A 27,244-nucleotide genomic window follows, 5' to 3' on the forward strand; every position below is an offset into this window, starting at 1 on the left:
TTTAGAATAAATAGTACATATTTTTCATTTCTCACAAGGAAAAGTAACAGTACATATTATTCCCATGTTTTATCATATTTTTTTTACTTTGGATTTATCAGTGTTTAGTGTATCAAACTGGTGTAGTAGGAGACCTGGGGTCATTTTTGCCACTCTGAGGGGTGGAAATATAAAACAGTAACTCATGACCACTTCTTAGCTTTAAAAAGAAGCTAGTTTGAAGGACTTTCACCATCCCTCTATACTCTTCTTCCACATTTCCCTCTCCACTTCAATTCTAGTAAGCATATATACACATACCCTACCACCACCCCTACCGCCACCACCAGATGTTCATTATGGACATAAGCATTTCTGATCTATTAAGGACAGCAGACAGCATCCTCCAGAGACTGCAGAGTAAACAAAGCCCTTCTCAGAATCCATATCAGGTGTCTCACTTGACAGCTCAGCTAAAGCCTCTGCTGTGGGAAGGCACTTTGCTCAGATCCTTATTCACAGCCCTTGGAGATGGTGCTAAAAGAGTAACAGAGTTAAAACAAAATCAAACCAAAGAGATTTCAGGACTGTTTTTCAGGATAAAGTTGTGCCCTACCACTTGAGCCATCAGATCTTCTTATGTTACAATGATGGGGAAAGACACTAGTGGAATTGATGGGAAGTCCCCACTGGAAAAATCACAAGACAGGCTCCTGGGATACTAAAGCAGTCACATAGCTTGCAATGGAGAATGTACATCTTTTGAAATGCAACTCGTGGCATGTTACTGAGCCATCATACAAACTGACGGCCAGACTATGGGACGCCATGTGACCATGTGGCTAGAATTTCCCATCTTGAGCTTGATCCTGTCATACCCACCAGTACAGCTAGGCTCAGACCACAAGTCATGCACCACCGTTGTGCCAACACCTCTTCCTCATCTCACTCCCATGGCCCAGAAGGGAAATCCCTGAGGACTAACAGATAAATGATCAAAGCGACCAAGACTGCTTTACAGACGAGTCAGCTCAGTATGTGGATGCAAGGCACTACAGCCTAACTCAGAGACAATTACTTCAATTTGCAGAGTTCAGGGCAGTACATCTGCCATCCACTTTGTGTAATAAAAGAAGTAGTCTGAGATTAGAACATATAAGGACTTCTGGGTAGTGGCAAATGGAATGGCTAGCTGGTCAAAATCCTAGGGGAAAAAAAAAGATTGGAAGATCAAAGACAAAACAGCCTGGCAGAAAGGAATACAGTTGGCCCTCTGTATCTGAGGGTTCTACATCTGTGGATTCAAACAACCATAGATTAAAAATGTTGAGGGGAAAAAAAATCCCACAGCTTTCCAAAAATAAATTTTGAATTTTGTCATGCAGTGAGTGGTAGGCTGAATCCACTCAAACAAGTTAAGGTATAGGCACTGTGTTAGGCACTGTAAATAATTTAGACATGTTTTAAAGTACAAAGGAAAATGTGCATAGGTTATATGCAAATATTATGCCATTTTATAAAAGAGGCTTGAGCATCCACAGATTTTGGTATCTGTGGGGATCCTGGAAGAAATCTCCCATGGATACCACGCATTACTATATATATGGATAAACAGGAATGGGCATAAAGTGGGAAAATCTTCATATTAAAGGTTAACACTGATCCAAGAGCTCCCACCATGAAAGAGGCACTTAACAAAAGTAGATAAAATGCCTCAGCCAGTTGATGTTAGCACTGACTTTGGCCATTTCAGTGCTGGAACACTAGATGCATAAAAAAGTGGTCATGGTGATACAGAGGTTAGACATCAGCACAGCAGCATGGGCTGCTCATTTTCCTGATGAATCTAACTACTGCTGCCTCTGAATGTCCAATGTGCTAGCAACAAAAAGCAGTGCTAAGTCCATGATGTGTGATCATTCCTCAAGAACACTATCTAGCCACTTGATCGCAAGTTGTCTACACTGGGCCACTTCCATCCTAAAAAGCTCTGTGATTTATTCTGATCAATCACAGAAGAGATAGACCTTCTGGGAATGGATTCGCCTTTCTTGCCCACAGAGTGCCTATTCCATCTGCACAGAGTCCCACATACAGCAGAACAGATATGAGAGCAGGCCCATAACAGAGGAATTCATCAGTGATAACAAGTTCTCACCCATCTAGAAGCTGCCATCCTAATAGAATGTTTAACCTGGTGACAGGATCATGGAAATACCAGCTCAGCAGTGATACTTTACAAAAGTGATGCAACATCCTCCAGAATGCAGCATGTACCATGGTTCAAAGATTTCTATGTTGTTCAGTGTCCCCAGTAAGAAGGAATTGAGACATGTAAGGAGACATATCCGTGTTTGCATCACTCTAAGTATCACTTGTGGAATTTATACATCCGCCCCTTCAATTCTGCAGCATTGAAGGTCCTGGTCCCCAAAGGAGAATACTACTTCTAGTGGACACACCAAAAGTCCCATTAAACTGCAACTATGGCTGCTCTTGGCACTTCCTTTTCCTTGTTTCCAGGTACCAGAAAGAAAGAAGAGGAAATAGTCATCTTGACAGAGGCAGTAAGTCTTGATCATCAGGAAGGAATGGGCTGCTATTATATTATTGGAATATGGACGAATACATACAGAACCCAGGCCTGGGCATCCTTAAAGAGTCCCTGAAAATTGTGAAAGCAAATAGACAAATTAAACAACCCCAGTGACAAGGGACTTAAAGTCCTTAATGTTAGAGTCTGATGCTCACCCCTTAAAGTCACCCAGAGCAGCAGAGGGCTAAGAGAGAGGGCTAGTCTAGATTGGGTCATGCTATGGGGAGGCAACAAGTGTCATTTATGGCTCTCAGACCAGGTTTACCAATGATTAACATTTGTCCTACCACTCCTCCTCTTCTAAGTTTTCCCCAGAAAAAGAAGCCTAATGGAATCCTGGAAGAGTGTTTTCCAAATATTTATAAGAATGTGGATCTGAGCAACAAGGGATATAGACTACAATGGACATGGAGACGTGCTACCTACCTTCCTCTGCAAGAAAGAGTTTACTGGCCCAACTGTCCAAGTGATGTCAGCCCCTTCAGGAACTGCCTGCACTTTTTGGGGTGACCCACATCCAGCAACGGATGCAAGCATGTGTAAAAATTTTCAGCCAATTCAGTTCAGGGAGTTAGAGCCCCTGAACTGACAACTCGTTGTCAAGATTATCAAGCTTGATGTCATGTCTGGATCACAAATCAACTTCTTCTGTCCCATCTTATGTTTTTGCCTTTGCTTCCACAATTGTGGATCCCAAGAGCATTGCTTAATAAATATTGCCCACTCTTTATTAACTCAGAGTGTAAAAGAACCCGGCCAGGCTCAGTGGCTCATGACTGTAATCCCAGCACTTTGGGAGGCCAAGGCAGGTGGATCACCTGAGATCAGGTGTTCAAGACCAGCCTGGCTAATGTGATGAAACCCCATGTCTACTAAAAATACAAAAGTTAGCTGAGCATGGTGGGCACTTGTAGTGTCGGCTACTTGGGAGGCTGAAACAGGAGAATCACTTGAACCCAGGAAGTGGAGGTTGCAGTGATCCAAGATTGTGCCACTGCTCTCCCGCCTGGGCAAGAGAATGAGTCTCCACCTCAAAAAGTAATAATAACAATAATAATAAGAGTGTAAAAGGACCCAACTTGGATTATTTTTTCTGAATGAGACTCAGGGCAGAGAATGAGCCATGAGTATGAGACCACAGAGTATAGCTCAGGACATTTTGACAACCCTGTACAAGCATTTCTAGTAAATGCTTTAAAATTACTCCTAGGTTTGTACTTTTAGCGCTATGATAATTGAAGTGGCACGTATATAAATTTTCAAATATCCTTAGCTGATATCTATAGAAAATGTACATTATATATTTTTAAATTCTAAAAATTTCACAGGTAAAAATTATCTAAAAATGGAACATTGATCTAAGAGTATGAGTTAAAACTAGAAAAACTTCAAGAATAAAGCATAGAAGAAATTTGTAGTGACTTTGGGTTTAACAAAGATTTCTTAAATACAAAACAAACAGCATGAGCAAAAAAAAATCGATAAATTAGACTTCATTTAATTTTAACTTCTGCTCAGTGAAAGACACTGTCAATTTTTTAAAAAATAAGCCGCAGACTGGGAGAAAATACTTTTAAAATCTATATTCAAAAAAGTCTTTGAATACATAAATAATTCTCAGAACTCAATGATAAAATAAATAGCCAATAAACATGGGCAAAGCATCTGAACTGTTGCTTTACCAAAGAAGATGTGCAGATGGCAAATACAAGCTCATGAAAATATGTTCAACACTATTAGTCACTAAGGAATGTAATTAATTAAATTAAAATGCATTTTAAATGAAAATCATCTGCAAATTAAAACTACGCGGGATACTAGAATTTCTAAAACTAAAAAGACAGTTCATACAAAGCAATGATGAGGATGTGAGACAACTAGAACTCTTAAACAATGTTATTTTAAATGTAAAATAGAAAAATTGTTTTGGAAAACCAGCTGGGAGTTCATTATTAATACAACTCAGCAATTTTACCCCTAGAAATTTATCCAAGAGGATTGAAGACATATGTTCATAACAGTTTCATTCATAATAGACCTAAACTGGAAACAACAAAATGTCCATCAATGGTCGAATGGAAAAACAAATTGTGGTATATCCTTACAATGGAACAGAACTCAGCAATAAAGAGAATGACGCCTCTGATACATGTCACGATATGGATGAATCTCAGAAACAATAAGAGCTCATAGTGAATGATTGCATCTATACTAAATTTTAGAAAATAAAAGCTAATCTGTAATGACAATAAGTAGTTCAGTGGTTTCCTCTGGCTGTGGGTCAAGGTTGCGGGTGAATAAAATGAATAATGACTCACAACTAGACAAGGGGAAACACTGTGGCTTGCTGGAAATATTCTATATGGTGAATGTGGAGGTGGTTACACAGGTGTATATATTTTTTGAAAGTCATAAAATACTACACTTAAAATCTTTGAGTTATTCTATGTAGATCATAACTCAAAGTTTTTTTAAAAAAGAATGTTGAATTTTTTTAAAGAAGGAGTAGCAAACAAAATGTAAACAGAGACTTGAACACATAGTTGTATATTCATGTTTATGGCAACTTGGCACAATAGCTAAACAGTATAAATAACCCACATGACCCTCAACAGATGCACAGATAAACAATGTGGTGTATAAATACAATGAAATATCGCTCATCCTTAATGAGATGAAATTCAAATGCATGTCACAATATGGATGACCTTTAAAAACATAATGCTAAATAAAATAAGCCAGTCACAAAAGGACAAATATTGTATGGTTCTATTTATATGTGTTTCCTAGAGTAGCCAAATTCATAGAATGATGTTTACCAGGGGCTAGGGAGAGAAGGAAATGGGGAGTTAGTAACTAATATGTAAAGAGTTTCAGTAACTAATGAGAACAGAAGAAGAGGGAAACACTCTGGAAATGGATGGTGATGATGGTTGCAAAACAATGTGAGTGCACTTAATGCCACAGAACTGTTGATATGGTTTGGCTGTGTCCCCACCCAAGTCCCTTAAATTGTAGCTCCCACAATTCCATGTTGTCGGAGAGACCTGGTGGGAGGTCACTGAATCATGGGGGTGGGTTTTTTCTGTGCTATTCTCATGGTGGTGAGTAAGTCTCATGAGATATGATGGTTTTATAAAGGAGAAGTTCCCTGAACAAGTTCTCTTCTCTTGTCTGCCACCATGTAAGACATGCCTTTCACCTTCCACCATGATTGTGAGGCCTCCTCAGCCATATAGAACTGTGAGTCTATTAAACTTCTTTCTTTTGTAGGTTTCCCAGTCTTGGGTATGTCTTTATTAGCAGCATGAAAATGGACTAATACAACTGTACACTTAAAAATTGTTGAAATGGTAAATGTTATGCTACATGTATTTTAGCACAATAGAAAAGGAGGAGTAGTGAATACAATATGTGAGAGGGGAAAGTGGATATCCCAATTAAATGAATGCTTTGTTTCATGGAGGGGGAGGGAAGCATGGAGACCAAAACAAGCTGATTTGTAAGGAATAGTGGTGCAATCCTGGCTACAAAAACACAAAACATGTAAACAAAGGATCAAGGAGATTTGAAAGAAGGAACTTCAAACACCTACTGTCCTGATCAACAGGATAGGTGAACCCAATGACCTGATTATCACCTTTAGAAATTTGCCTCTTAAGTCTGCTCCCAGAAGAATACATTTCCACCTCCCCAAAGCTTTTAATGAAAGCACGAATTGCATGAGAAATTGCTGAAAAAGTGGCTAAATGGAAATATTCAGATTTAGATTTGATGCACTATCTGCACAATAATTTCCCTGAGGCCTAAGACAAAGGGGTCGTTAGATTTGGGGCTAATATGACTGCAAATTCATAAGAGGAACACTGGCAAGTTGCTAAGATTCAGAGGAGATCAATAGGACACAAGAATCAGCTAAACTTGCAGGCACTGCAGCCATGGCAACAACCTTGGCAAATCCTCCACACAGATAGTAACGAGCCACTTCAAAATCACTGGGAGTGGAGCCAAGAGAGGGAACATTGAGACAAGGACTTCGTAAATCTTAAGGATAAACTCCTCCCCCACACAAGAAAAACAAAGACAGCATCTAAAGCATTTTCTTTGATTTTTTTCTGATCTCTCTGAATTTAAGAAGCCTGGCCTTAAAGTCTGGGGAATCAAGCCCAGTCTCCCAAAGGGAAGGACAAATTATCCCAAAGTCCTTAACATGCAGGTCCATGAAACATCAGTTCTGTCTAGAGAGACCCTACACCTGGTGACCTGCTTTGAATGAAGGACAATATTCAAGAATATCAGGAAATTTCAGATACAGGATCAAAGATAACATCAATTCTAGGAAGCCTGACTACAAGGAGATAAATTCTTTTGACTATTTAAGGACGTAGAGAAAAAGTAGCTGAAGTTGCTGGATTATGAAAATTGCTGGACATAGAGAGCCAAAGAAAATTTCCTGGGGTGGCATTTCCGTGTTATGAATGTGTAATTGCAAGGAAATCATTGCAATATTAGGAAAGGTAAGAACCTTCTTAAAAAATTAAAGTGTAGGTGCCTAACAATTGGCATGCTGAAAGGGAATCCCTAGAGCAGCCCAGTATTACCACAACTGTAAATATGAAATAGTACCAAGTTTCATTAGAAGTACTTTAAATCATATAATAGGGATAGATGTTAAAGAATTATTTCTTTATTGTACTACTACAAGGATAAACTCTCCAACACTGTGTTATAATCTAATAAGGTAAAATTTAAACAGGAGCCTTGCCCTAATTCAAGGAGAAATTTCATTCCTTTCATAAATATCATATTAATCAGCAGTCAGACATAATTATAACTGAATCTCTGTCTTTCCTCATTAGTTTGATGACTAAAAATGCTAGAACAATTTAACAGGAAAAAAATTCAAGGACCCTTCACCAAACAATAACTTTTGTGAGAGTAGCATTATTTGGAGCACACAAATTACGCACTGAGTGAGACAAAAATTTTATCCTCGAGATCCACATTACCAAACAGAAGGCAAAGAAATCTACTGTCATGTGTGGATATTGATATATCAGGTTGTTAGGCTGTAGGCTCATCATTCAATTACTCAGAATCTTGAACAACAAAATGGCTTAAAGCTTTCACAAGCAACTTTCTGACCTCTCTGCCCTTGATGTGGAACCGTCGGCATGTCCCTAATCAAATGACAAAGCTGTCAAGTCTGCCAAATAGTGTCCTCATTTTGAAAGTCAATTGCCAGCCACTTACTGTGCCATGGTTAAAACAGCAATTCGTAAAGAGAATATCAAGTCCTTTGCTACCACCATGAATTGGATTATATCTGAAACCTTATTACTCTTGAGGAGGAATGAGTAAATGACATCTCCATTGGAAATGGAAACAGTACCATCAATAGAGAGTAAGTTCATCTTCAAAGAGATGGGAGGCCATCAGATTGTGCTGCCCTGCTGGAGACCAGTCCTTGGAGGGACATCCTTACTGATTCCAAAGGTACATTGCTTCTGAGAAACACTATCCTTGACCTCTGCACTTTTCACTCTAATACATCTCCAAGGCCATTATTTCAAACAGTATAAGTTATAACCACCCAAATCCCAGCTTCAGGGCAAACAAAATGATTGGAAGTGAGTCTAACTCAAAAAACGATTTACCTTCTCAGTGATTGCTCCTTTCATGGTACCACATCTCACAACTCAGGCCCCATGGCGAACAAGATGAGGTAACACTGAGTCTCATAGTTGGTCACATTCACCACCATGGAGAGATCTGATGTAATAGAGAATGATTAGCCAAAATGTAAAAGGAGATTTATAGGCTGAGGAACTTGGAAATACTAAGTATTTTGCCAAAAAGACACAAAAGAACTTTACATTTTTTTGTTTTCATTTTTTAATTATACCTTAAGTTCTGGGATACATGTGAAGGACGTGTGGGTTTGTTATACAGGCATACATGTGCCATGGTGATTTGATGCATCAGTTAACCTGTCATCTACCTTAGATGTTTCTCCTAAAGCTATGTCCTGAGTCCTTCTTCATTAAAACACTGGAGAGAAAGTAGTAGAGCTGACTTATTTACTAAATTGGAACAGAGAGTAATGGTTCATTGGGGAAAAAATTAGTTGGTTAAAATAGTAAAAGGAAATACATGGTTCCAAGGGTTTTTTTTTTATTTGAACCATGTTGGGGAAGATTCTGTTGATAAAAGAAGGACAGATATTGTTTCTGAGTGCCAGATATGTTAAAAGTAATATTTAAATATTTCTCTGTTTGTCTATGATTGGTGTATAGGAATGCTGGTGATTTTTCTTTTTTTTTTTTTTTTGAGATGGATTCTCACTCTGTCACCGAAGCTAGAGTACAGTGCCACAATCTCAGCTCACTATAATCTCCACCTCCTGGTTCAAGCAATTCTCCTGCCTCAGCATGTCGATTAGCTGGGACTACAGGCACATGCCACCACACCTGGCTAATTTTTTGTGTTTTTAGTATACATAGGGTTTCACCGTGTTTGCCAGGATGATCTCAATCTCCTGACCTCGTGATCTGCCTGCCTCAGCATCCCAAAGTTCTAGGATTACAGGCGTGAGCCACTGCGCCTGGTGATGTTTGTGATTTTTGCACATCGATTTCATATCCTGAGATTTTGCTGAAGTTGCTTATCAGCTTAAGGAGTTTTTGGGCTGAGATGATGGAGTTTTCTAAATATACAATCATGTCATCTGCAAATGGAGATAATTTGGCTTCCTCGCTTCCTATTTGAATACACTTTATTTCTTTTTCTTGCCTGATTTCTCTGTCCAGAACTTCCAATACTATGTTGAATAGAAGTGGTGAGAGAAGGCATCCTTGTTTTGTGCTGGTTTTCAAAGGGAATGCTTCCAGCTTTTGCTCATTCATTATGATACTGGCTGTGGGTTTGTCATAAATAGCTCATTATTTTGAGATACACTCCATCAATACCTAGTTTATTGAATGTTTTTAGCATGAAGAGGTGTTGAATTTTCTTGACAGCCTTTTCTGTATCTACTGAGATAATCATGTGGTTTTTGTCATTGGTTCTGTTTATGTGATGGATTACATGTATTGATTTGCCTATGTTGAACCAGCCTTGCATCCCAGGAATAAGGCTGACTTGATGATGGTGGATAAGCTTTTTAATGTGCTGCTGGATTTAGTATGCCAATATTTTATGGAGGATTTTCACATCAACGTTCATCAGGGATGTTGGCGTGAAATTTTATTTTTTTGTTGTGTCTGCCAGGTTTTGGTATCAGGATGATGCTGGCCTCATAAAATGAGTTCAGGAAGAGTCCCTTCTTTTCTATTGTTTGGAATAGTTTTAGAAGGAATGGTACCAGCCCCTCTTTGTAGAATTTGGCTGTGAATCCATTTGGTCCTGGGCTATTTTTAGTTGGTAGGCTATTAATTACTGCCTCAATTTCAACACTTGTTATTGATCTATTCAGGGATTCAACTTTTTCTTGGTAGGGTGTACATGTCCAGAAAGTTACTCATTTCTTTCTAGATTTTCTAGTTTATTTGTTTAAAGGTATTTATAGTATTCTCTGATGATAGTTTGTATTTCTGTCAGATCAGTGGTGATATCACCTTTATCATTTTTTTTGTGTCTATTTGATTATTCTCTCTTTTCTTCTTTATTAGTCTGGCTAGCAGTCTATTTTGTTAATCTTTTCAAAACACCAGCTCCTGGATTCATTGATTTTTTGAAGTGTTATTTGTGCCTCTATCTCCTTTAGTTCTGCTCTGATCTTAGTTATGTCTTGGTTTCTGCTAGCTTTTAAATTTGTTTTCTCTTGCTTCTCTAGTTCTTTTAATTGTGATTTTAGGGTGTCAATTTTAGATCTTTCCCGCTTTCTCCTGTGTGCATTTAGTGCTATACAATTCCCTCTAAACACTGCTTTAGCTGTGTCCCAAAGATTCTGGTACATTGTGTCTTTGTTCTCGTTGGTTTCAAAGAACTTATTTATTTTGCCTTAATTCTGTTATTTTTCCAGTAGTCACTCAGTACCATGTTGTTCAGTTTCCATGTAGTTTTGTGGTTTTGAGTGAGTTTCTTAATCCTGAGTTCTAATTTGATTGCACTGTGGTCTGAGAGACTGTTAAGATTTCCAATATTTTGCATTTGCTAAGGAGTGTTTAATTTCCAATTATGTGGTCAATTTTAGAATAAGTGCTATGTGGTACTGAGAATGTATATTCTGTTGATTTGGGGTGGACAGTTCTGCAGATGTCTATTAGGTCTGCTTGGTCCAGAGTTGAGTTCAAGTTTTGAATATCCTTGTTAATTTTCTGTCTCATTGATCTGTCTAATATTGACAGTAGGGTGTTAAAACCTCCCACTATTATTGTGTGGGACTCTAAGTCTCTTTGTAGTCTCTAAGAACTTGCTTTATGTATCTGGGTGCTCCTGTATTGGGTGTCTATATATAGGATAGTTAGCTCTTCTTCTTGAGTTGATTTATTTACCATTATGTAATAACCTTCTTTGTCTTTTTTTGATATTGGTTGGTTTGAAGTCTGTTTTATCAGAGACTAGGATTGCAACCCCTGCTTTCTTTTTGCTTTCCATTTTCTTGATAAATACTCCTCCATCCCTTAATTTTGAGCCTATGTGTGTCTTCAAACATGAGATGGGTCTCCTGAATACAGCACACTGATGAGTCTTGAATCTATGCAAGCTGCCAGTCTGTTCTTTTAATTGGGGCATTTAGCCCATTTACATTTAAGGTTAATATTCTATGAATTTGATCCTGTCATTATGATGCTAGCTAGTTATTTTGCCCATTCATTGATGCCATTTCTTTATAGTGTTGATGATCTTCACATTTTGGTATGTTTTTGCAGTGGCTGGTACCAATTGTTCCTTTCCATATTTAGTGCTTCCTTCAGGAGCTCTTTTAAGGCAGGCCTGGTGGTGACAAAATCCCTCAGCATTTGCTTGTCTGTAAAGAATTTTATTTCTCCTTCATTTATGAAGCTTAGTTAGGCTGGATATGAAATTCTACATTGAAAATTCTTTTCTTTAAGAATGTTGAATATTTGCCCCCCACTATCTTCTGGCTTGTAGGGTTTCTGCAGAGAGATCTGCTGTTAGTCTGACGGACTTCACTTTGTGGATAACTCAACCTTTCTCTCTGGCTGCCCTTAACATTTTTTTTACCTTCATTTCAACCTTGGTAATCTGATGATTATGTGTCTTTGGGTTGCTCTTTTCGAGGAGTATCTTTGTGGTGTTCTCTGTATTTTCTGAATTTGAATGTTGGCCTGTCTTGCTAGGTTGGGGAAGTTCTCCTGCATAATATCCTGAAGTGTGTTTTCCAGCTTAGTTCCATTCTCCCCATCACTTTCAGGTACACCAATCAAACATAGGTTTTGTGTTTTAATATAGTCTCATATTTCTTGGAGGCTTTGTTCATTCCTTTTCATTCTTTTTCTCTAACCTTGTCTTCATGCTTTATTTCATTAAAGTTGTCGTGCTGTATTTTTCAGCTCCATTGGGTCATTTATGTTCTTCTCTAAACTTGGTTATTCTAATTACCAGTTCCTTTAACCTTATATCAACTTTCTTAGCTTCCTTGCACTGGATTAGAGCATACTCCTTTAGCTCAGAGGAGTTTGATAACAATTCATCAAACTCATTCTCCATCCAGTTTTGTTCCCTTGCTGATGAGGAGATATGGTACTTTTAAGGAGAAGAGGCATTCTGGTTTTTGTGCTAGCAGTGAGAATTTCAAGTCAGTGGATCTTAGCTTGCTGGGCTCCATGGTGGTGGGATCCACTGAGCAAGACCACTCAGCTCCCTGACTTCAGCCATCTTTCCAGGGGAATGAACGGTTCTGTCTCACTGACATTCCAAGCACCACTGGAGTATGAAAAAATAACTCCTGCAGCTAGCTCAGTGTCTGCTTAAATGGCCACCCAGTTTTGTGCTTGAAACCCAGGGCCCTGGTGGCATAGACACTTGAGGAAATCTACTGGTCTGATGGTTGTAAAGACCATGGGAAAAGCATAGTATCTGGGCCAAATCACACCATTCCTCATAGCACGGTCCCTCACAGCTTCCCTTGGCTAGGGGAGGGAGTTCTCTTACCCATTGCATTTCCCAGGTGAGGCAATATCCCATCCTTCTTCTGCTCACCCACCATGGGCTGCACCCACTGTCTAACCAACAAATCCCAGTGAGACAAACCAGGTACCTCAGTTGGAAATGCAGAAATCACCCGCCTTCTCTGTTGGTCTTGCTGGGAGCTGCAGATGGGAGCTCTTCCTATTCAGTCATCTTGCCTGGGAATTCAAAGGAATTTTAATTTAAAACCCAGAAATCTCTTAAAACTAGGAAGCCTTTGGCTATGTTTGTTTTGTTTTGTTTTGTTTTGTTTTGTTTTGTTTTGTTTTGTTTTGTTTTTGAGCATAGTTCTCTAATACTTCTACTCTGGTGACAGATATTACTATACAAGATGTAGATATAACGTCACTATGTCCAACTTGTCCCAATCTACTGCACTTTGGGACCTGAATGTAAGGTTTATTACACTGATAAGCAAAGGCTACTTTCAGCATATGCAGAAGCTTTTAACAGTCCAGCCATCATGGACTATTTGATAAGTTTCAGCCTCCTGTGCCATAGGTTCTATATGGAGAAGAGCCATGGTCTCAAAGTATTGATTACATTCATTATATATTGAACAGCATCTATAGGCAATCACTGGGACATAGGGAACACACTCAACCAGGAAAGAAATCAATCTATTCTATCACAGCAACTAGAGAAGCTAATCAATGCTAATGAAAACTGAGTTGAAGACATTCTAGATAGTCTCTGGGAAATTAGTGTATTAACACAATCAAAAAGAATACTAGAATATTTTCAACAATACTGTAATGTAAGCTGAGTATTTCTATTTACTAGGTAGAATATTCAGTAAGCATGTCTTATAATAAGTCCCACGCAATGCAGGTGCTCCATGTAACTGAAACATTACATTGCAATCTGATGGGGCATCTAGGGGAGTAATGCAAAAGATATAAAATAAAACAGACCCTTTAGAGTCTCATTAGATCTAATCGGCTTTGGAGTCATACCCAGATTACCCTGACACTACCCAAAAGGTTAAAAATCTTGTGACATAAGAAATTTTGGTTAAGTTACAATAAAATTATATTAACACACCTGACTTCTAAAAGAAATAGTCAATTCTTCCAGAAACATGAGGATACTCTAACAATACTACAGCTAGACTTACAATAAGCTCTCAACAGCATTCTTGAAAGAATTCAGCCCTAAAAAACCCATTATGTGTAATACATCAGCTTCTATACATCTAAAGTGGTACCAGATATGTCTCCTGGAAGAATTAAGAAAACAGCCTCTATAGAAAATGTCATCATTTCCAACAGAGCTGCATTCTCTTACAGAACTGCAGTTAAGAAAAGCCAGCCAATTAACATTTGAGTACTTTTATGAGTCAAACTGTGCAAAATTTGTTTGTGACCTTAAACTTGAGTTATGTTGGGAAGAAAGTAAGCACAAAAACAATGAATCTTACTCTAAGCTGCTTTAGAAAAAATAAAAAGCAATGTTTCAGAATAAATCATATTACACACTTTGTAAGTACATGCTAGGAGATGAATTGGTACTAGTGATAGGGGGAGGAGGCAGAGAAATTCTAGGCAGAAAAGGGCAGGTTCCCAACAAAATCCCACTCTCAATCCTGAAACTGAAACCAAAGCAAGAACTTTTATTTCTGTTTTCCCACCCGAATGTTGCCTTTTCCAAAACAGCCCATGGTCCTATGTTTTTTTTAGCATAGTTCTCTAATACTTCTACTCCATCAATGGATATTAATATACAAGATGAAGATATAACTTCACTATGCCCAGCCTGTCCCATCCTGTGCCCATAAAAATTCTCTAACACTTCTACTCTGTTAGTGGACATTACTATAATAGATGAAGACGTAACTTCAATATGCCCAGCCCATCCTGCATCCTGTGCCCATAAAAACCCCATGGCTCAGCTGGCAGAAGGAGGAAAAGCATCTGGACTTTGGCGAGAAGCAGCTTGACTTCAGAGGGACTCCCTGATGGCATAACTCGAGAGAAGAATCTTGCCAGAGATGGATGGACTTCAGGGGAAGATTACCTTTCTGTTCCATCCCCTTTTCAGCTCCCCTTCCCAGGGAGAGCCACCTCCATTGACAATAAAATCCCTTGTATTTACCATCTTTCAACTCATTCATGCGACCTTATTTCTCCTGGACACCAGAAAAGAACTTGAGAACCATGAGTGTAGATGCAAAAGGCTCACACTTGCCCTTTGCCCTCACTGGTTGAAGGCAGCCTCCTCATGTGAAAAGGCAGAGGGCCCACTGAGCTGTTAACACTTAAGCCATGGGTGGCAAAACTAAAAGAGCACTGTAACACTCCCTCTGGGACTTCAGAGGTCACAGGCACCCCCAGCCCCGATACACTGCATGGGGCTGTCACAGAGCTGGCTCCTACAGATGCCCAAAAGCACTTGTCCCAGCTCCTGTGTCCATTCAACTGCATGCCGCCTCCCGTGAGGGGGGAAGGCAGCAGGCAGAAGTGAATGGAGTTCGCTCCTGCTGGCGCCAGAGTAGCCAGCAGATTTCAATGCTTGTGTATTCCAGTTTCCACCTCATTCACTCGTGTGCTCTCTCCCATGAGGAGTTGAGAGCTGTGGGCTGAGTAAACAGAGCAATCCCTTCACAAGTCCCGTAAAGGGATCAGGGAAATATCCTGCTTCACTGGGTATAAACATGATCAGATCAAAACTGTTCCTTTATGTAGTATCCTATTATGGTATTATTTATATATTTCCAGCCATTTAAAAGAAAAAATAAACTGTTAAGGAACTTACAACATCCATGTGTGGCATGCAGAAATATCTGTTCAATAAGTAGAACTGTTGAGCTAATTTAATTAAATATGTATTTCCCTTGCTCTACTTCAGCTTTTTTAGCCTTAACCCTGTACATATTACTCATTACAGTAGATTTGGTAAATAGCCTCAGCTTGGAAATGTTAAAATAGTATTAGTTGTAAGTTCCATAAAAATATTTGGATTGGCTGGGTGCAGTGGTTCATGCCTGTAATCCCAGCACCTTGAGAGGCTGAGGTAGGAGGATCGCTTGAGCTCAGGAATTTGAGACCAGCCTGGGCAACATAATTAGACCTTATCTTTACTAAAAGTTTTAAAAACTAGCTTGGCATGGTGGCACACACCTGTAGTCCTGGCTACCCATGAAGCTGAGGCAAAAAGGATAGCTTGAGCCCAGAATAAGCCTTCAGTGGGCTATGATCGTACCACTGCACTCCAGCATGAATGACAAAGCAAGACCTTGTCTCAAAAAAAAAACTTTTTAAATATCAACTTATTCTAAAGATCTAGAAGTGTCATACTGGGTCCCATCTGTCAATAGGAAAAGGCTGTGCAATCTAACATTGGGACAAGGAATTACATGCATTAAATAATTATGCTAATAAACATTATAATATTCACCAAACTACCCTAATTTGGGGGGTATTCTGACTAGAGGAAAGTGGCATATATCTCGCGGGCCAAGATATAATCTTTGCTAATCTCTGGAACCAAAAGTCTGAAGTTAATTGGGCCCAGCTTCTTGTTGTATATCTTTGTTGGAAAACAACGGAAATAGAACCACCTTATAAAAACTGAATACTAGATGAAAAGGCCATTAGAAGTAAAATTAAATAAACTTGAAAACATGAAGAATATAATGTTCCAATAAATAACGAATTGAGTACTTGTAAAGAATGGTCTTCCAGCTGCTTCAATAGAAGTGTCTAGCCTTGGAAGTTTGTGCCCTTGTTATTGATGGACCAAGTGTCATTATTTTGCCTATTTTAGGCTGTTATTAAATTAGAGAGACACAAATTCCCTTCACTCATTTTACTTTGGATAATGACCAAACATAAAATAAAATGATGACTCAAAGAATATTGCATTCATTCATTCCCAGTCAATATAAAAATCGAGGGTTGAACATGGTAGGGCAAATCCTTCATTTGCAGGATGGAGGAACCCTTGATCATTTGCAATGTGACAAAAGTGCCTTCATCTGGGAAAATATGGACCAATGTTCCGAGAGAATGGTACCAACAAGGCCTGGACCATTTAATCACCAAAAAATAATTTGAATAACACATAAAAGAGTTGGAAACAAGCATGTGATATCTTTCTATATCATGAAAAACCATGGACACCTGTTCCTTTGCAATATTCATGTTAAAAAGCAGAGGAAGTGTATATCCTAGTGCGTCAGATGAGAAAAAAATAAATTTGATTTAATGTTATCATTATCAGCACTATCATCATCTCGGTAATAAAGGAAGAAGTTAAGCCACTTCATTCAGGCAGAGAAGTAACCATGCCACAATTATGGGACAGGTCCAAGAATGCATTTCACTCTAGTAATAGCTTCAAGGCTAGAGTCAGAGACGAAGACGTATTGCCTCTATAGCTTAGAGTGTAGAAAAAAAAAAAGACACCAGCAAATAACTCAGAATGTTTATCGTTAAACATTTATATGATTAACAATAAATGTTCCACACTTTGGAAGACCAAGGCAGATGGATCACCTGAGAGCAGGCATTTGAGACCAGCTTGGTCAACATGGTAAAACCCCGTCTCTACGAAAAATACAAAAATTAGCCAGACGTGATGGCACACGCCTGTAATCCCAGCTTACTCAGGAAGCTGAGACAGGAGAATTGCTTGAACCCAGGAGGCGGAGACGGCAGTGAGCTGAAATGGTGCCACTGCACTCCAGCCTGGGAGAAAGAGAGAGACTCTGTCTCAAAAGAAAAAGAAATAAAAAAATAAATGTCCCCTTGAATTTATAAATGTATGTGTTGCCTATTTCTGTGAAATACATTACTATAAACTTAGTGGCTTAAAATAATATGCATTGATTATCTCACTGTTTCTGTGTGTCAGGATTTCAAGCAGGGTTTAACAGGGCCCTCAGCTCAGGGTTTCACAAACCTCTAACCAGAAGACTGCATTTTTATCTTGAGGCTTGAATGGTGAATCCAAGTTCACTCAGATTGTTGGCAGAATTTAATTTCTTGCTGTTGTAGGACTGAGGTCCCCAGCTTGGGGCTCTCTATTGACTGAAGGCTGCTCTCAGCGCCTAGAGGCCACCTGCAGCTCACCACTCCTACTTTTCCCAGCATGGCTGCTTACTTCATCAACTCAGCAACGAATCTCTAGAGCAAATTGACTAGCAAAGCAGAGTCTTAAACAGCATGATCATAGGCATGACATCCCTCCCCTTGGCTGTATTCTATTTCTGGAAGTAAGTCACAAGTGCCCTACAGGGAATTACACAAAAGCATGAGCACCAAAAGGCAGGGATTGCAGGGAGGAGCACTTTCGAATCTGTCCATTACAGTCCACTGCTGGCTCCAATGATTCATGTCCCTTTTGCATGAAAAATACATTCACTCTCTCCCAAGTTTCTCCAAAGTATCAACCCATTGTAACATCTGAAAGTCCAAAATTTCATTATCCTAATCAGACATAGTATGGCATAGACAGTGGAATAACAGACGTTAGAGACTTAGAAGGTGGGCTAGTGGGATAGGATGAAGGATGAAAATGGGTTCAATGTACACTTCTGGGGTAATGGCTACACCAAAAACCCAAACTTCACCACTACACGATACATCCATGCCACAAAACTGCACTTGTACCCCCTAAATCCCTAAGAACAAAAAATAAATAAATTTTAGTTTGTTTTTTGTTTGTTTGTTTGTTTCTTTTTCTGAGGTGGAGTCTTGCTCTATCGCCAGGCTGGAGTACAGTCAACCTCCGCCTCCCGGGTTCAAGCAATTCCCTGACTCAGCCTCCCAAGCAGCTGGATTACATGTGTCTGCTGCCATGCCCAGCTAATTTTTGTATTTTTAGTAGAGATGGGGTTTCACCATCTTGGCCAGTCTGGTCTTGAACTCCTGACCTCGTGATCCACCTGCCTCGACCTCCCAAAGTGCTGGGATTACAGATACGAACCACCACACCCAGCCAATTTTAAATTAAAAAAAAAAAAAAACAGATGAGATTTGGAGGAGATTCCTGGGGCATAATTAGTTAGGTACAAATTCTAGCACATCATTCTTCTCAATCTGTGGCCCCATGAGACTAAAAAGACAAGTTTTATTTCCCCAACACACCCAATGATAGAATAGGCATAAATGCTATTAACATTTCTATTCAAAAAGAAAGAAATGGAAGATACAAAGGAGTTAACTTGTTTATAGCAATTCTGAAATCTGGTCAGAACAATGTTGGGAGTTCCTTGCCGAGGTTTCAAGATCTGGGAGTAATCTTCCATGTCCCTCCCTATCTATCTGTTCTACTTTCCTTAGTTTTGGCTTTAGCTTTGGGTGGGATTTCCCTTCAAGGCAGCACAGATGGACCTAAAGTTCTAAACTTACATTGTTCTAAATCCCTGCCATGTCAGGGGAGAACCCATCTTTCCTTAGAGTTTCAGCAGGAATACCAGGCAAGGCTTTACTTGGCATGCTTGGATCACAGGCCAACCCTTAATTTAAATACTATGGCCGACCAAGCACAATGGCTGACTCCTGTAATCCCAGCACTTTGGGAGACAGAAGTGGGTAGATCACTTCAGGTCAGGAGTTCAAGACCAGCCTGGCCAAAATAGTGAAACCCCGTCACTACTAAAAATGCAAAAGTTAGCCAAGTGTGGCAGTGCATGCCTATAATCCCAGCAACTCAGGAGTCTGAGGCAGTAGAATCGCTTGGACCCAGGCGGTGGAGGTTGTAGTGAGCCAAGATTGTGCTACTGCACTCCAGCCAGGGTGACAGAGCAAGACGCCTTTTCAAAAATAAATTAATTAATAAATAAAATAAAATAAAAACCATGGCTAAGATTATGTGTAAGACTGGCCAACCTGGGCTTTGTATTTATCTCTAGAACTTAGGTTATAATTAGTCTCACTAGAACTGGACAACTTTTAAAATCCACCATCTGGCCCCTAAAATGTTTAGTCGTATTACATAGAAAACGTTAGTGCCCTGCATTACAATGGAGATTTTCAGATTTGGCTCCGAGCAACTAAAAGCTCATTTGCATGTACCTGATCCTCTGACGTCTACATCAGCTTCTCCATGCCAACTCCTTCACTGCTTCATAAATAATAAGTGCTCTATTCCAACTCCAGACATCTGCAATGGGTAGATGTAATTCCACCTGGTTCCCCAGCCCAACAGAAAGAGCAGACAGACCAGCATCCCCACCAGAGGAGGGGCATTCAATACAAAAAATATATTTGAAGGAGACAAAACTCCTGCACCCCAAGCAGTGTGAACTTTAAATATCTTAATGTGAACTTTAAATATTCATGGATGCAAAAACATTGCCTGGTTATTAATTGTTTTGAAGACATTGATGGAAGGTATTGAAAATGTATAAAAGTTTGATTTTAGAGAACCTGAGCAGAGAACCCAGACAAGCCTTCTTGGCCTCTGACCAACAGCGTTGTGAGGTAATACATGGATGTTGTTTTAAGTGTCTGTGTTTGCCATAATTTGTTACGTAGCAATGGAAAACTAATAGAATCCTACAAACCTCCTCCTATCAGTGTGAGTCTCTTAAACTGGTGCTTATGAAAGAAAAGATTAGATCTCACTAAGAACCCTCTCTTTAAAAAAACACACACAATAAGGGATCAACAATATTTTAGGGTAATTGATCGTCTAAAAACTCCCACTTAAACTTTTAAAATACGATTTAGAATGCAAATATATGCCAAAGGATCCAGAAGTATCTCTTAGGAACAACAGAGCTCAATCCTCTTTGAGGTCATAATTTTTATTATTAGTCTAATTGTTGACTGTCAGAATTTTGAAATCAGGATTAATTTGGACTAAATGTCACTGGCTGCCCCCAATTATTTGGGCTAGTGGAAGCAGTATGCACTGAACACATAAAGGTTATTTAACGGACTAACTTCTTTCTTACCAAGAATATGTAATGGCTTTTACATTTTTATTGTTAGAAGTTAGAGATTATGTGCAGCAGGTCCTCACATAAAATCATTTCATTCAAGGTCATTTTATTATAAAGTTGATGAGAAAACAAATGGTGCCACAGCACAACCACTGTCTGCGTGGAGTTGGCACGTTATCTCCATGTTTGCGTGGGCTTTATCCAGGTACTCCGGTTTTCTCCCATTTCCCAAAAATGTGCACATTAGTTTAATTGGTATGTCTAAATGGTCCCTGTATGAGTGTGTGTCAGTGTGTATGTATGTGCATAAATGTGCCCTGGGTGGCATGACATCCTATCCAGGATGGTTCCTACCTTGTCTCTGGAGCTGCTGGAATATACTCCAGCCACTTATGACCCTGAACTTGAATAAGAGAGTTGAAAAATGAATGAATGGATACAAATTATTGTAAAAAAAATTGGTCAAATAGACAATAATCATGCCAGCACAAGGCAATAGATGACATAGGAAAGTACTCAGCAAGCCCGCCACATTTATTGTTTGTTTGTGAACTGCATGGTGATAAGAGGTGCTCCCAAAAATTTTGCTTTGCCAACATTTATTCCTTGATTTAACCTATTACCACTACAACAACCGCCATTTACTGATTCACCAAAAACTGAGTAAATAATTAGCATCACATTATGTTTTGAATGAATATATCTTAAATGTATGTGTGACTCACATTTATTTCATTGTTCAACATTAAAAGTGTTTGGGGTCTTTAGTGTGAAAGTTAAGCGTATAAACTGAGTCATTCATGTCATGTCCAACTAAAACAGAGTCAAGAAGCCAGTGGGAAGAAAAATCTCAGGGCGTATAATGATTGCCCCAAGAATATAATTGTCTGCAATCCTGGCTGCTGAAACTACCTGCTGTAACTCAAAACCAATTTCATCTAATAGCTACGGAAACAACCTGTTAGGACTCTAAGACTAGAGTCCTAACTTTATCCACTGCAGTCACTCACCAGTCAGAGCTTGTCAGCTCCCCACATTTTACTAGTGCCAGTCGAACCTTCTTTCAAAATGATACAGAACATTTTTCCTTTTTGTGAAACCTCTAACCTTCTCTTTGTTCTTCGAACATACCAAACATCTACATGGCTATTCTTGCTTCCCCAACAAAATGTTAAGCTAAGAGATGCATCTCTAAATTTTTATTTTGATTTAGTCAGAGATTTGGTGATATTTTTGAGATCAGAAATATGCCATAGCAATGTTATATAAATTATCTCACAGTAAAACTGATTACATTAGCCAGGTGTGGTGGCTCACGCCTGTAATCCCAGCACTTTGGGAGGCTGAGGCAGGCGGACCACGAGGTCAAGAGACCATCCTGGTCAACATGGTGAAACCCCATCTTTACTAAAAAGACAAAAAAAAATTAGCTGGGCGAGGTGGTGTGCACCTGTAGTCCCAGCTACTCGGGAGACTGAGTTAGGAGAATTGCTTGAACCCAGGAGGCGGAGGGTGCAGTGAGCCGAGATTGGACCACTGCACTGTAGCCTGGAGACAGAGGGAGACTCTGTCTCAAAAAAAAAAAAAAAAAAATGTTTCATTATATGTCATTTTGCTTAATATCACAGCTTCCAAGAATATATCAATAACATTAAGTGAGTACTCATTATATTTGTAGGCCTAACAACTTTTCTACTGAAGTCAGGCTTTTGGTGTATATGAGATATTTCTGACGATTAGCTAATTCACAAGACTGGAAATTGCCATAACTGTATTATAAATGTAAGTGACAGGCTGAATGGCTTTCTTATTTTATATTCTAGTTTATGATAGATCTATAATCTCACAAAGAATTGGTGGCTTTAAATTTCTTGTTTCGTAACACAGGAACAGAAAAGCAAATACCACATGTTCTCACTCCTAAGTGGGAGTTAAACAGCAAGAACAACGGGCACAGGGAGGGGGGAATCACACACTGGGGCCTGTCGGGTGGTGGGGGAGAAGGGGAGGGACACCATTAGGACCAATACTTAATGCATGCAGAGCTTAAAACCCAGATGACAGGTTGATAGGTGCAGCAAACCTCCATGGCACATGTACACCTATGTTAAAAACCTGCGCTTTCTGCACATGTATCCCAGAACTTAAAGTAAAATAAAAAATAAATAAATAAAATAAATTCCTTGTTTTGACATTGCATTTGTCTGAAAACCAAACCTTTTATAATCAACAGACCAAGAGTTTCCTCTATCCCCATGTGCTTAGATTTCTCTTATCATTGCAAAAAAAATGTAGAAAAGTTTGGCAATTGGTAGTTAATATTCCAAGAAAACAAGAATGAAAATGTAAGTTAATTTATAATTACTAATATTACATTTTAAATGAAGAAAATAAAAATAAAGAGAAAAAAAGAATAATAGATGATGTCTCTCGCTAGCATCCTGAGAATAAATTGTTTTCAAAATCTTGCTTTGATAATAAATTCTTCTTATCTCTCCATGTATAAGTTAATTAATTAGTTCACATATCACTTCCATTTAGTAGTATCAAGTAAAATCTCTTTGGATATCCAGTAGTCATTTCTTCAAATAGTGTCAGTTCAGCAAAGGCAAATTATTTTTCTGACATAGGAATGGATGCCAATATATAGTTAAAAGTTTAGCCACCAGCACCATTTTGCAAAAGACTTAAAATATTTGCTTAACACTTGCTTTAGGGCGTGTATTTTAAATGTGGGTGTCAAACATTGAACCAAAAGTAGTTTTTTTACTTTTTAGTTTATAAATAAAAGTAAAAATGGAGTTATTTTGAAGATTATTAAATTACTACTGCTAAACTTTTATTATTTTTTATATTTATGAAACCAAGAGATTTTGAGCTAAAGCTAAACCATTTCATTCTCAGTCTCTCCCATATACACACCTGAGTGCACACCCAACTCTTCACATACACACAGATTCACATATAGCTTTATTAAAGTCATATGTTGAACTCTCTCCTCTCACCCCACACATCAGCATTAATTTACGTAAGTATGAGAAGGTGAACGAATATAGAAATAAGATGACATTAAAGCAATAGTCTTGTCATTCAAAGTGTGCTTCAAGATCTAGCAGCATCAAGTATCACCTGGGACATTATAAAAAGGCAAAATCCCAGACCATCCTCTAATAAAAACCCCCAGGTGATTCACATATACATTAAACGTTAGAAACACTGTTCCAGACTAGTGACTCTCAAAGTGGGGTCAACATCATCTAGGAAACTAGGTGAAACTAGAAATACAAATTTTTAGACCATACCCTAGAACTACACATCAGAGACTCTGGGGGTAGAGGCCAGCAATCCATGTCTTACCCAGCTCTCCAGGTTGGTGAAGAGTGGCAGCTGGTCCTGTTATCAGGACCACATGCCCAACCATGACGGTGGTGGCATTGACAACTGCTGGGCACCAGGAAAAATAAAAACTCAGAACTTCTACAAATCTACCAGAATTTGTATCTGCTTAGCTTTCTCAGCTCATCTGTGCCACTCTCCCAATAGCTCACTAAGCTCCAGCCACAAAGCTATTTCCTGTCTTAGGAATCCCAGACTTACTGGCATTCTTATCCTTCCTCCCTGGAAGGTTCTTATCTTTCTCTTGACCTGGCTAGCCCCTTCTTACCCTTTACGGCCCATCAGAAATGTCATCTCCCTAGAAAAACTTTCTCTGACCCATCCTTAATTTGTTCTTTCTTTGTCTGAACCTTGTTTTCCTCGTAGAATAAATCACAATTCATAATTAAGCTATTTGTTTATTTATTTGTTTACTATCTGTCTTTCCTACCAGCCATTAGGCTCCACGATATAGGGCCCACCTCTACCTGAATCACCCCATTTCCCCTACTGCCTAACACAGTGTCTGTGTCTGGTGTATAGTAGACTTTAAAGAACATTTTCTGTGCCAGGCATGGTGGCTTACACCTATAATCCCAACACTTTCGGAGGCTGAGGTGGGAACATCACTTGAGGCCAGGAGTTTGAGACAAGCCTGGGTAACATAGCAAGACTCTACCTCTACCAAAAAAATAATTAATTAAAAGAAATTTAAAAAAAAATGTTCACTGAATCAATGGCTAAATAACAGATAAAATGACAAGAATACCAGACTCAGGTAGATGGGGACTTACCATTGTTAATGGAGGTGACACAAAGACTCTTTCTTTCTACAATCATACTGGGTGAAAGAAATGGTCTTTGCCACACTGAATTAAGAAAATAAGTAAACATAAGTTGACTGTAATGTTCAATACTTTTCAATATTAGAAGTTCTTTAAATACCAAAGTCTTTCTCTAGGACATTTAGAATTTTGTCATTTTTTAAAATGTTACATAAATAGGAGAACTTTCAAGTCAAAACATTAAATTAAAATGTTTAATTCCCTTTTGAATGTGTGTTGAATTTAATACAAATCAATAAAGCATTTTTCTAGGACAAAAGGAACCAATTGTTACATTTAGAAGGCAAGGCAATTGATTGCATAAAAAATATAATCTACACTATGTTTTTAAAAAGAAATTCAAAATCTCTATGGTTAATGTGGTATAGTAATGTCTTCTTTACAAAGCAAGACACCACAATAAAGTAATGGCACAATAAAGAAACGTTTGTTGTTTTTTACTCTTTGTATTATCTTCATATCCCAGTAAAAAATAAACTCTGTAATAAATAAATATATAATAAATATTTTCAAATTGAAAATGTATAAATAGGTCCATTCTTTTAAAAAATGTTCTGTCTTGGTGTGGCATGATTCATAGTTTCGCTCAGGTTTTGTTTTCTTTAGTTTTAACATATAATGCCATAACCTGTGAATTCTGCAAGGTCCTCAGAATACATGTAGCAATGGTCTTGGCTAACTAAGTTAATCCATTTCTTCAACATGAAGTCTCTATTTTTAACATAAATCTTAAAGTAAACATAATGCAGAGAGGTGAGGCACCAGCAGCAACCATGTGGGGGTTCCCATTATCCACAACTTGACAGATTATTGGCTTCAGTCTACTGGTAAGGACTGAGCCAATGTATCTAAGGGAACTTAATCCATCTACAAAGAGTGATCATCATCTATTTCTGGTCAAAACCTTTTTTTGTTTTTTCTCAATATTCTTTCCAAATTCAGTCTCCCAGTAGAAAATAGAATCTAATATTCTGAATGTCTTCTTGGGTTATTATTTATGATGGGAACTGTGATAAGAAAGAATAGCTGTGGTTTGACTCTTTCATAAATTCACTATCATACTTCAAGTGTATAACAGTAGGTCCTTGTACAATTCTGGAACTCTTTCTGGATCCACTGGTCTAGGTAAGAAATGTGTAAACTTCTGATGTCTTTTGGACCTGGCACCATCTCTAGGAGTTCCGTCTTTGTTAAGTGCCACAAAATACCTGCGGCCAGTGTCTCCATGTTTATATATGTTGGATGAATAGGTGTTGTACCAGTTCTCTTCAAATTGCTCCCTAAAGATGCATTCCGAAGTAAGTTTCTCCTGAAACAGAGAAGATAACTATTATTTTTTTAAAAAATACCTTTGAGATAATTTCTTTACAAGTTTTAACTCTGTATTTTCATTTCTTTGCCTATCACTACATCCTTGTCAAAGAAAGAAAAAGGTTAAATTGGTTTTGCTTTCTTTTAGTTCATATGTTATCTCTAATTCTTCATACAGGTGACTTCATCTGGCAGTATACTTTAAAGCAGCAGTCCCCAACATTTTTGGCATCAGGGACCAGTTTCATGGAAGACAATTTTTCCATTGACCAGGAAGAGTAGGGGGAATGGTTTCAGGATTATTCAGGCATATTACATTTATTGTGTACTTCATTTCTATTATTATTACATTGTAATATATAAAAAGATAATGATATAACTCATCATAATATAAAATCAATGGGAGCCCTGAGCTTGTTTTCCTGCAACTAGACAGTCCCATCTGGAGGTGATGGGACACAGTGACAGATCATCAAGTATTGGATTATCATAAGAAGCATGCAACCTAGATCTCTTGCATGCACAGTTCACAATAGGGTTCATGCTCCTATGAGAATCGAATCCTGCAACTGATCTGGCAGGAGGCGGAGCTTAGGTGGTAACATGAGCAATGGAGAGCAGCTGCAAATACAGAAGAAGCTTCACTCACTTGTCTGCTGCTCACCTCCTGCTGTGCAGCCTAGTTTCTAACAGGCCACAGACCTGTACCAGTCCATAGCCCAGGGGTGGGGACCCCTCCTTTAAAGAACTTTAAGTCAAATGTCAATTCCCAATTTTATTTTCAAATACTTAACAAATACCCTGAATTTTCTCATGTCCCATATTATCACCCTACTACCACTATCACTACCAAGCAGACCTGCAGTTTACCTTTTTCCATCATTAGATGCCAGAGTTCTACCTATCAAGCCTCTGTTCTCACCTTGGAACATTTCAAGATCTTGCTAAGAACCAAATTCCAAATTCACGATCATCACTCCAAATCATATATCTTCTCTTTATGAACTTACTAATTGTCTGATAATACATTCTCCATTATTAACTTTTACCTGGATCTCTTACTACTAAGATAAAAGTCCAATGATTTATCAT

General features: G+C 38.6%; 1 protein-coding gene across 3 annotated transcripts in view; it reads right to left on the minus strand.

Moving 5' to 3' along the window:
• FGF20 (fibroblast growth factor 20) overlaps positions 1 to 27,244 on the minus strand; it is a 199,048-nt gene that overhangs the window by 163,384 nt on the left and 8,420 nt on the right. The window contains exons 3-4 of one of the 3 annotated variants that reach the window (XR_012513228.1): positions 12,801 to 26,150; positions 8,233 to 8,347 (exon numbers count right to left, since the gene is read on the minus strand). Coding sequence is in view for 1 of the 3 variants with exons in the window: in XM_003935555.4 (XP_003935604.2) it covers positions 25,905 to 26,150 (246 nt within the window). In the remaining 2 variants the exon portion in view is untranslated. Of the gene's footprint in view, positions 1 to 4,104; positions 26,151 to 27,244 lie in introns of those variants that run through there. The other 2 variants (XR_012513227.1, XM_003935555.4) reach the window with 2 other exon arrangements.

Source organism: Saimiri boliviensis, chromosome 13, assembly GCF_048565385.1.
Source record: "Saimiri boliviensis isolate mSaiBol1 chromosome 13, mSaiBol1.pri, whole genome shotgun sequence".
NCBI lineage: Eukaryota > Metazoa > Chordata > Mammalia > Primates > Cebidae > Saimiri > Saimiri boliviensis.